This window comes from Gekko japonicus, unplaced genomic scaffold (assembly GCF_001447785.1).
Source record: "Gekko japonicus isolate JY-2015 unplaced genomic scaffold, Gekko_japonicus_V1.1 scaffold518, whole genome shotgun sequence".
Taxonomy (NCBI): domain Eukaryota; kingdom Metazoa; phylum Chordata; class Lepidosauria; order Squamata; family Gekkonidae; genus Gekko; species Gekko japonicus.
In genome coordinates this window covers 842,534-853,957 of record NW_015169789.1, presented here as the reverse complement: position 1 = coordinate 853,957, position 11,424 = coordinate 842,534, and the positions used below count along the sequence as shown (strand labels likewise).

General features: G+C 46.2%; 1 protein-coding gene across 1 annotated transcript in view; it reads right to left on the bottom strand.

Annotated features, from left to right (window-relative positions):
• Positions 1–575: 575 nt before the first annotated feature.
• The window catches only part of ENGASE (endo-beta-N-acetylglucosaminidase), a 21,816-nt gene continuing 10,967 nt past the window's right edge, over positions 576–11,424 (bottom strand). Inside the window, exons 10-14 of the mRNA XM_015416990.1 lie at positions 7,400–7,584; positions 4,802–4,953; positions 3,475–3,577; positions 3,144–3,258; positions 576–1,223 (exon numbers count right to left, since the gene is read on the bottom strand). Coding sequence (XP_015272476.1) covers positions 795–1,223; positions 3,144–3,258; positions 3,475–3,577; positions 4,802–4,953; positions 7,400–7,584 — 984 coding nt within the window. The 3' untranslated portion in view covers positions 576–794. The remainder of the gene's footprint in view (positions 1,224–3,143; positions 3,259–3,474; positions 3,578–4,801; positions 4,954–7,399; positions 7,585–11,424) is intronic.

Genomic DNA, 11,424 nt, shown 5'->3' with positions numbered 1-11,424 from the left:
GGGGGATCGCAGTTTCCCCAGGTGAGGTACGGGGGGGGCACATGATGAAGCCCCGCCCCCTGCTTCCGGCTGCCCCGCTTCCGGCCCTCATTCAGCCAGGAGGAGGCAGGAGAAGAGGGAGGGTAAGTTGCTTCCTCCCTGCCTCTCCCCACCCCTGCCTGCCTGGGGCCAGGGAGGGCCTTCGCAGGGTCCGGTGATGTCAGGAGGTGTGGCCTTATGGCACACTTCCGGTGATGTCAGGGGGTGTGGCATATGCTAATGAGTTATGCTAATGAGTTCCCCTAGCTCTTTTTCTACGAAACGACCCCTGATCAACGGAGATGCTGCAGGAATACCATCATGATTGTCACCTATGGAGTATTGTTTAATCTTGAAATTTCTGCTCTCGCACTTTATCTGAATATTGTTCCAGCACTTTAGGATAACTGATTTGTTTATGGTTTTTGGTTGTTTTTATGATGGACTTTAATTGTATTTATATGTGCATTTTATGTAAGCCGCCCTGAGCCTGCCTCGGCAGGGAGGGCGGGGTATAAATTGAATAAATAAATAAAGTATACTGTCACACTGTTTGCCAGGGTTTATTTCCCCCAAAATCTCACTTCTGGTATAGGATAACTATAGCACCGGAACACTGACATGATCGAAAGGTACCTTTGGGGTACCTGACGTCAGTGCCAGACAGTTGCATTTCTAAAGCCTGAGAACAGGAATACTAGTGTGAGTGCACTTAATATCACAGCTCTGGGATCTGACCCACCCAGTCTCAAAAATTTAAAAAGAGTTACACTGACTTACCAGCCATCAGAACTGCCGCCTGTGCTGGGTAGCTTTGGGTCAGAGTATACAAAGAACATTTTCCCCCATAGGGCCGCCGCTACCTGGACCCCAGCATGGGGCACGGGTTCCACAAGGAACTCCAAGCGGCAGGAAGCCTCAGACTGAGCCTTAGGCACCCTCAGATCAGTTACACGGTACAAGGGCGCGTGAGCTTCCCCAATCAGGAGCAGAGGAGGTTCAGGATCGTGATCACATGACCCACTCCGGTAGTGCACACGAAAGCACTTGGCCTCGCTAGGAGGATAGGTCCACTGCAAGGTCAGGCTGAGAGAGAGCTCCTCCGAGGAAAGGCGATGCCACTGGACGTGGGCCACTTCAATGGGTGAGGTTGGGCTGGCGGCAGCAGTGGATAGTGATGAGCGTAGGTGGGCAGCATCCGTCACCTATGGAAATTCAGGCACCAGGTTACTGTTGGGAATATCACAAAAGGAGGAAAGTGTCTACTGAAGGCAAGAAGCAGGGTCAGATGAAGCGGTCCCAAAGAGCAGGCACAAACGAGCCATGATTATTAAAACGTAGGACAGAGAGATGTCCATGGGCAGAGAACTGAGCATAGGGGGAGAGAAATGAATCTAGAGCAAGTGCCATCTTGGAAAACAGGATTGAATTGCAACCCCTTCAACCTTTCTAGGACCATGTGATTTGCACCTAGGATCCTCTCCGGGAGAAGCGCTTGCAGGACTAGGGGCTAGTTGGGGAAGCCAGTGTAACTCTACATTACTCTCTCCCCTGGTGAGTTCAAGCAAATCACATCACAGGGGAAAGGAGTCTTAACAGACACCAAAGATTGACTTGAGGTCTTGTCAGGATTAGGATCCTCAAGAACACGTGACATCACAAGGTCTGGCAGTTACACGGCAGAAAAGGAGAACTTGCAGAGTTCGCTGGCTCTTGGGAAACTTTGTAAGACAGTACAGTTGCCAAACTTTCAACTGCCAACTGTAACCGTGAGGTGAACGACACGTTTCTTCACTCATCTACACTAGTTTGCCCATGCTTCCCACAGTCACTCAGCAGCCACTGGGAAATGCTTCTTTAAAAAAAATAAAATAAAGAGCCCAGCTCAAATGGTGAAGAAACTGATCTTATAGCTTACCTCCATGCCTTTAACAGCGGCTTGATATGCAGAAACCAGCAGGAGATGATAATTTATCTTCATGGTGTGAAAAAATCTCACTGCTGATTTCTACACATGGGGATGTTAAAGTACAAGGATATGCCAGGCATGTTTCCTCTGATCAGTTGGCAACAGAGTGATATATCCACTGGGGCTGGTGAGGGAACAAGAATCTTGCCAGGTCTGTAATCCCAAAAGCATTACTGCAAGACTCCAATCTCCTTACTGCTCACACACAGCCTTCCAGCAAGGCTGAAGAGAGATAACGTGTTTCTTTTCCAGTGCAACTGTATATGCTAAGTATCTCAGTGTGTGGAGAGGCAATGTGGATGATGTTTCCTTTGGTAATTTAGTAGAGTCAAGAATTTAACCTAGGCGACTCTTGGGCCTTAACTCCTTCTCTTGTCATAAACAGAGGAAATCTTATTCTGAAACAGAGAACTCTGTGTTTCTTTTAAGGTAACAGTTCCTTTAAGGATTATGTAATGTCAATGCGACGTAGTCGTTACAGCATCAGACTAAGCCAAACTGCAAGGACTGAAGAGCACAAATCCATCCCATGGCTGCCAACACCGTTTTAAAAGCATCTGTAGTTTTTTAAAAATTGCCATGAAGCCACAATCCAGATCAGGAATGTGGCATCGTGAACACAGAAGGTCTTGTTCCCCCTCCCACACCTTTACAGGTACAGAAACAGGCACCTGGAAAAGTGAGGCGACAGGAAACAAAAGTTTCTGGGGCCACCATGCCACATCCAAATCGTGGCTTCGCGGCAATTTTTAAACCACTACAAATGCTTTTAAAATGGCATTGGTGGCTACAGGATGATTTATGCCCTCCCTCAGTTGTAGTTTGGCCCTAAGATCTCTGGGAGATCCCTAGTCTGCCATGCCCTTGGGCCAGGCACTCGCTCCCAGACTGACCAATCTTACAAAGTTAGTGGGAAGATAAAATGAAGGGGGAAATGCTTTACAAGCCAGTGAAAGGAGAAAAACTGAATATAAATAAATAAAAATCAAAAAGGTCAGGTGTGCTTCTAGGCCCAGCTCAAACCAGGAGACCAGCAGCCCCAGGGCCATGGGGAATCCTCCTGCCTGTACCAGGGCTGCTAAAAAGGTGACTCCCCCTGCCCCCATTTCCACAACCATTCCAGATTGTCCACCAACACTCCCCACTGTTCCCTCACCCAGATCTCTCCCAGGCGGTAGGTGAAGGGCACTTCATCCTGGCCACTGTGCTGACGGGAGACAGCAATCGAAAGTTCACTCAAGACACAGTTCTGGAGCTCCAGCTCATAGCATCTGGGAATAAGAGGCAGCCAAGTGTCAGGGTTCGGCCAGCTGCAAAAGTGCTGAGAAGTCCATGCTATGGGGCTCACCGCTCTTTGATTAGGAAACACAAAAGCCATCCTCACAAGGGGGCCAGTGTTTAGGCTACTGAGGCCAGGTCAGAAACAAGCTGTTTTCATGAGAAACTTGTGACAGAATTATGCTTTCTGCTCTTCACCATCCACTCACCGACCCTGCCAACCACGATCCCCATGTTGTCCACACCCTCTCAGTAACTGGGCCAGCTGGAAAGGAGGCGCCAGAAGAAGTGAGGGCTTATGCCGAGTTGCATCTGCCGGAGGAAACAGAACAATGAGAGAGAGGCAGCTGATACAGCAGGCAGAGGTTGGGGGAGGCAAGTCTCTAGAGAATGGTGACTAAAGACACTAGCCATTCAGACTAGAACTGCCACTGTCCACTCCATTTTAATAGACAATTCAGAAGGCGCCTCTTATAGCCAGTTACATTCCAGTGTTTTCTGTGTTTTTTTATTTTCTTTTTCCAGATCAAACGTATGGACAGTTTTTAAAAAATTAAAATACTGTTTCAGCACCTGGGTGTCTCATATGCACAGCTGGAAGAACTCTTGAAGTTTGTCAGGGCTACCTTCCCTTTACATTATCTTCCCTCTCTTATCTTTCCCAGCTTAACTACTTATTTCCTGTTTGACTCACCAATGACTGACTCTCACATTCACGAATCAATTGTAAATAAGCAATGTTTGTATGTTTGTGTGTGTGTGTGTGTTAAATACTGTTTTTACTTTGTAGCCAGCCCAAATCATTGCTCTTTTTAAAAAAGTCTTATTACTGTTTATTATTGTAACCATATAAAAATGCAGCAATGTCTGACTTTAAAAAAGAAGAAGAAGAAGAAGAACAGTGTTTTTGGCTGGCTAGAAAGTCCCCCCCCTCCTCAAATGAACCAAGAAATGATAATCTTGCTTGTGGGACTATACTTTAATGGAGAACCTAGTGCTATATTGGAGCTGCGGTGGCTCAAGTGGTTAAGACGCTGAACTGCAGGCTGCGAGACCCGAGTGTGCTGCATGACGGAGTGAGCTCCCGTCTCTAGTTCCAGCTCCTGCCAACCTAGCAGCTCGAAAGTAAGAAATTGCAAGTAGATAAATAGGTACCACTTAAGTGGGAAGGTAACAGCGTTCCGTGCGCCTTGGTGCTTAGTCATGCCGGCCACATGACCACGGAAACGTCTTCGGACAGCGCTGGCTCTTTGGCTTTGAAACGGAGATGAGCACCACAACCCTAGAGTCGGATTCGACTGGCTTTCGAGCAAGGGAACCTTTACCTTTATAGTGCTATATTAAGTAGTGTGTGGAATCACACCTTCAGTTCCACTTGCAGTTGAATACATAAAATTGATCCTTCAGCAGTATCTAAAAGATCACTGTTTGGATAGCATCTGTGGAGCCACTTAGCAAGAAGCCTGAAGCTACGGATTACCTTCTGTAGGCTATAAGAGCGAAGACTTCCTAAGGTAGAAGCTGAGAAGTCCTTACCAGGCCGAGCGAACACATCAAGGGTATAACAAGTGTGTGACTCCTGTGTTGTCAATTCCGGTACAATTGTCACTGCTCGAGATGGGCCTTCGTGTTTATAAATTAAAACAAGGTACAGTTTACGAGGTGCCGGCACCTGAAAGGAAAACAGCCTGGTGACACCAGGGAGACAGACAGGGAGGGAGAGAGAGACAGAGAGAGGACACAGTCACTGCCAACCATAGGCATAAGGCTCCCAAAAGCAGTGCACTAGAACTCCCAGCTACATGCACCTTGATCAAGCCAGTACAAAAGAAATGTCTAGACTCAGCAAGGACTGGCTGTTTGAAAGAGGCCCAAAGGATCTCAGGCTTTCCCAGAGGCCTCAGGCCCCCATCACACGCCTGCTGACCAGTGTTCCCTCTAAGCTGAGTTAGTGTGAGTTAGCTCACAGTTTTTTAGCCTCCAGCTCACACATTTCTGTCTTCGCTCAGGAAGGACGGCTCCAGAGCAAACTAATGTATGCAGTAGCCAAATCGCTCGCTCACAGCTTTAATGCCAGTAGCTCACCAAGTAGAATTTTTGCACACAAGACTCCACAGCTTAGAGGGAACATTGTGCTGACATGACTAGCATGTGACAGGAAACAGGAAGCTTCCGGATCTGTGCTACGGATCTAGCCACCCTTCACTTAGAACAGCCATGCCCATGAAAGCATCGATCTCCCCGAATTTCTTTCTCTGTCCTTGGTTTTTATAGCCACATGTAGTATTTCCCCCCCATGTTGTCCCTTGCATGAAGAATGCCACTACCAGGACCAATTCAGTTATTCATTCCCCACTCCTTGGGTCAAATCCACATCTAGATCCCTGCAGAGTGAAACTAAGTCACTGGTTTCATTCCACTTTTTACAGGTCAAGGACACAGACAGAGAATGAGTTCATTAGTAAACCAGCAGGAGAACAGATTTAATCCAGCTACAGCTGACCCACGATGACGTTTTGACCAATAAACTTGGGGGGGGAGACAAAAGAATGTAAGGAGAGCCTGAGGCACAGTGCAGAGCATCTGAGGAGTCGTCATCTAGATGCTCAACAGAATACTCTTTGTATTGAAACAGTTCTGTTCAGAACAGTCTCTTCTCCCCGGCACAGTGGTATTTTCAGCTCTTGGTTCAGCTGCTTGATCTCATATATAAAGAGAGACAGACAGATAGGCACAGACATAGTTTTACACTGCGAAGAGTCGGACTCAACTGTGCGACTGAACAACAACAGCAACAGTTTGTTTTCAGTACAGACACAAAGATTTAAAGACAGAACTGGTGTAGCGTCAAAATAAGGTGAAGAGATAAGAATTAGTCTCTTGCAGACTTTTAGATCTTTACTGCCTGATTCTAACCATGTTTAATCAGAAGTAAATGAGTTCGATATGCCAGCTACTCCTCAGTAACAGCATTATTCATACACCGTACTGGCATCAGCAAGGTTTATTATGATGTGTAAGGAGATGTATTTGATTATTTGCCAAGTGCATAGACAGCTTCTAGATGACTGCAAGTTTGGATGGAAACACAGAAAAATCACATTTTTTAAAAAGATACAAAGATTGCGGAGTGTATGCAAAACAGCAAAAGAAAAGAAAAATACAAAGTGTTTGGCTACAGTTGCCAGCTGGCAGGAGGGGGGGGAAGTCCCATCCTTTCAACAGGGGTTTAATAGGGTGGTTTCTAGCAGGTGATGCCATGGAAAGCTTCAGCAGCCTTTCTCCACAAATAAAGCCTTTATTAAAGGGTCAGAACATTTTCCTCCAGGACTGTTGGCAACCCCTTGGCTAGCATAGCAGTGAAGAAAAGCAGCACGAATTTGGTTATGTTTAGTTAGAACAAACTGATGGGGTAGAAGTTTTTTTTAAAAAAAAGAAACGATAAGTGGAGTGAAGAGCAGGCAAAGTTGCAGACCGGAAGGTCTATCGTTTGACAGTTCGAGACCCGAGTGCCACGGGACGGAGTGATCTCCCGTCTCTGGCCCCAGCTCCTGCCAATCTAGCAGTTCGAAAGCAAAAAATTGCAAGTAGATAAATAGGTGCCGCTTCGGTGGGAAGGTAACAGTGTCCCGTGTGCCTTGGCATTTAGTCATGCCGGCCACATGACCACGGAGACGTCTTCGGACTCTTCGACTTGGAAACGGAGATGAGCACCGCCCCCTAGAGTCAGATTCGACTCACTTTCGAGCAAGGGAAACCTTTACCTTTTTAAATACTTTCTGCCTGTACAAATACTGGGCAACCGTGGCCAAAGAGAGTGAAAGAACCTTCTCCACTGGAAGGCTGAGAAAACAGGGATGCTGACCAGATCTCATTTCAGAAAAGGCACAGGTTCAACTGAACAACCATTGAAGTCCATTCAAACCCTGATTCTGTACCACCACCGTGCAGGCCCATGTGTGAGCAGCCACAATGCCTATTGCAAATGCAAGCACAAGCACTGTCTGCACACACATTGTGTGTTACATGCTCTCCCTTGCTACAAGCCAGTGTTCCTTAGGTGCAACTTCCTCTTCTTTGCACAACATCTCCTCCCCAGCCAGTCAGGTTTCTGCCCCCTCAGCTGGTACTCACCTTGCTGTGATGTGATTGGCACTGGGTGGGATTGCCCCCTCCAGCAGAAGGGAACTACCCCCACACCAGGCATCCTGCAAGCAGCAGCGGGTCCTCAGCCAGCCCCCGGTAGGCAGGCGGTGGCTGGTGTACAGGGGCTGGGCCTCCTGAGCACTCAAGTTGTACCAGGGCTTGGTCCCATTTTCCTGGTTTAAAAAATCATTTACACACTGAAACAGGGCGGATCGATAAAGTACAATTACTAACAAGTGATCATTCTTGTACTCCCTCCCCGTCTCAAACATATACACACCCTTCTTGAGAGCACTTCAGTGAAGTTTGCATTTGCCTGTTTCATGCAAACTGTCCATTTACCATCTGGAAATATCAAGCCTCTTGCTCTACAAAGGTCAGTCTAGTCTGCATTTCTTTCTAGCTAATTAGTGAGTGCATTTTTTCCTGCTAAATAGTTCAAAGTTTCCCCTCTAATCAGCAAAACACTTGCAGGCCCTGCCTGCTGAGAAGAAAAAGATATTCCAAAAGCACTAACTAATTAAGTTCCTCTGCTGCAGATCTAAAAGTCACTATTGTTCAATAAAAGAGCTGCAGAAATAAACTCCAGTGTAAAACTACTGGACTAGAAGTTTAGCTGGAGGTTTTATAGTATTTGTCTCAGTCTTAATTTAAATCAGAATTCTGTCACTCACTTCGGGCATTAATCAGTTTACAATAAAAACCACCATAATTTATCATATAATATGTGGTGGCGAAACTGGTAGTACAATACCAATGAAACACAGTACAGTATTCCTACATCAGCTGAAATGCTCACATGAACATCTGTTTTCATCTGCCTACAGATGTTCAGATTCAATGGATCTCTTCATGGAGGGAGTCCCACAACTGAGGACACCTTGTTATATGCCCTCACAAATCATATCACAGCAAGCCTTTGCCACCAGGACCAGTGTTGAATTAGAACGGGGGAAACTTGGGTTTAAATCCCTACTCAGACATTAAGTTACCCGGGTGACCTTTGGCCAATTACTTTCTGTTGCCCTTACCTACTGCATAGGGCTGTTGTGAGGATAAAATGGAGGGGATTTGATCTATGAAAGGTTGCCAGCTAGCCCCAGAGCTCGCACTAGAACTTCAGAGCAGTTAAAGGTAAAGGTTCCCTTGCTCGAAAGCCAGTCGAGTCTGACTCTAGGGTTGCGGTGCTCATCTCCATTTCAAAGCCGAAGAGCCAGCGCTGTCCGAAGATGTTTCCGTGGTCATGTGGCCGGCATGACTAAACACCAAGGTGCACGGAACGCTGTTACCTTCCCACCGAAGTGGTACCTATTTATCTACTTGCAATTTCTCACTTTCGAACTGCTAGGTTGGCAGGAGCTGGAACTAAAGACGGGAGCTCACTCCGTCATGCGGCACACTCAGGTCTCGAACTGCTGAACTACTGACCTTCCACAGCCTGCAGTTCAGCGTCTTAACCACTTGAGCCACCGCAGCTCCTTTCAGAGCAGTTACACACTGCCATTTCTCTTACTTCAAGTATAGCAGCACTTGGCACGGCAGCAGCTACATAACCTTCCAGCTAAGTTCTGCAGAACTACATATGATATGACAAAGAGAAAAAGAGAAGCGGGGTGGTCCTCTATTACTTCCAGGTTATTGTTTTTCTGTTTCCTTCAAAAGGGTGCATTTGGAATTCTCCCTGAGGGTGGGGATTGCAAGGAAAGTGGTGGGTTTGCAGAGTTCAGCATGTGGGAATAAAAAAACACCCTGCCTGCCAGGATTCCTTTGTAAATCACACACACACACACACACACCCCAGTGACTGCTTAGCTGTAGTAAAGTCGTGTCTTGGGTCTGGAAACATGGCAATGAGATGCAACAGCTTTGATATGTTGCAACAGAGCCTGCATTTTCAGGAAAGACTGGCACATTCTTAGAAAAGGTGCTGCCAACTCTAAAAGGATGCCTGCATGGTTAACAATCCAAGTCAAGGAAGCCATAAAATGCAAAAAGGCTTCTTTGAGTAAGTGGGAGGTCTGCCCCAATGAGGTGGACAGAAGGGAGCACAAGGTCTGGCAAAGAGAGTGCAAGTTAATAATCATGCAAGCAAAAGGAGAACTGGATGAGTGGGGTTGCTAAAAGCATCAAGACAAGCAATAAGCATCAAGACAAGCAATAAGCATCAAGACAAGCAATAAGCATCAAGACAAGCAATAAACACATCCAGAGCAGGGAAGGGTCCTGATGGCATGGATCCAAGGGTTCTCAGCAAACTCAAATGCAAAACTGTTGATCTACTACCTAGTACAGTGGTGGCGAACCTATGGCACGGGTGCCAGAGGTGGCACTCAGAGCCCTCTCTGTGGGCAGGCGTGCCATCGCCCCAGCCAGGCCCAGACCATCATCAAAGTGTCGAATTCTCTGCCAAATAATTTTAAGTAAATGAAAGCATTTGGAATTGCTTTCCTTACTTTGTTTGGATCATCTTAAGTTAATGTATGAGTTGTTTTTTTTCTAAAGTAAAACCTCAGTATTCAGGTTAAATTGCCATGTTGCCACTTGACGATAAATAAGTGGGTTTTGAGTCGCAGTTTGGGCACTCAGTCTCTAAAAGGTTCGCCATCACTGACCTAGTATATGTTAACTTGCCACTAAAGTCATCCACTGTACCAAAAGACTGGAGAGTAGCAACTGTTACACTGATTTTTAAAAAGGGGTCCAGAAGGGAAACAGGAAATTATAGGCCAATTAGCCTAATGTATGTTCCAGGTAAATTAGTAGACACTGTAGTTATTAGGTACATAGAGGAACAAAATCTGCTGAGTGAAAATCTGAATGGTGTCTGCCTAACCAGTCTTCTGAAGTTTGAGAAAGTGAACAAATTTGTAGACAACGATATGCCAGTAGACATTATATACTTGGACTTTGAAAAAGATTTGACAAGATACCTTAGCAAAGACACCTGAGTAAACTTAGCAGTCATGGGATAAGACTATCGGTCCCTTTATGGATTAAAAATTGGCGAAATAATTGGCAACAGAGAGCAGGAATAAATGGACCGTTCCCTCCACGGACATAAGTAAACAGTGGGGCCCCATAAGTATCGGTACTGGGGTTGGTGCTATTTAATTTATTCTGGAACTGGGCATGAGAAGTGTAGTGGCCAAGTTGGCAGATGACACAAAATTACTCAGGATGGTGAAAACCAAGGTGGCTGTGAAGAGCTCCAGAAGGATCTCTACAAAATAGGTGAGTGGTCAACAGTATGGCAAATCAAGGCCAGTGTAGGTAAATGTAAGGCGATGCACACTGGAACAAAGAATCCCAACTTTAAGTATATGCTAATGGGATATAGCCTGGGCCATCCAGGTCAGGGTGGGGGCATAAGGGAGGTTTAGAAGATTATGCACGGGGTAGAGACAGTGGACAGAGAGAACTTTTTCTCCCTCTCCCAAAATACTAGAACTCAAGAGCAAACAATGAAGTTGATGGGCAGTAGATTCAGGACAAAAGGAAATATTTATTTACACGACCAATGATTAAAATGTGGCATTCACTGCCAGGGGATGTAGTGGTGGCTCAGACATAGACTGATTTAAAGAGGGATTAGACAGATTCGTGGAGGATATGTCTGTCGGCAGCTACTAGCCACGGTGACTAAAAGGAACCTGAATCCCAGTACCAGGAGGCAACATTAGGGGAAGGCCTCAGCCTCTATGCCCTGCTGTTGGCCCACCAGAGTAACTTGTTGGCTACTCTTAGAGGCAAGATGCTGGACCAGATGGGCCACTAGTCTGATCCAGAAGGGCTCTTTCTATGTTCTCATGAAATCTAGCTAGGAAGACAGCTAGTCTGACACAGAAAAGACCTGAAGGACAAAAAGTCCATCCCAAAAAAAAGCCACGGGCTAAACTGGCAGGTAAACAAGTGGGAAGCTGAGGACCTGTGCTCTTCTTCCCTTGGTATCCCATGCCTAAAGGATCCTGGTTTCTTGATGCTTAAATAGGGCTTGAGGTTCAAGAAGTCCAGAG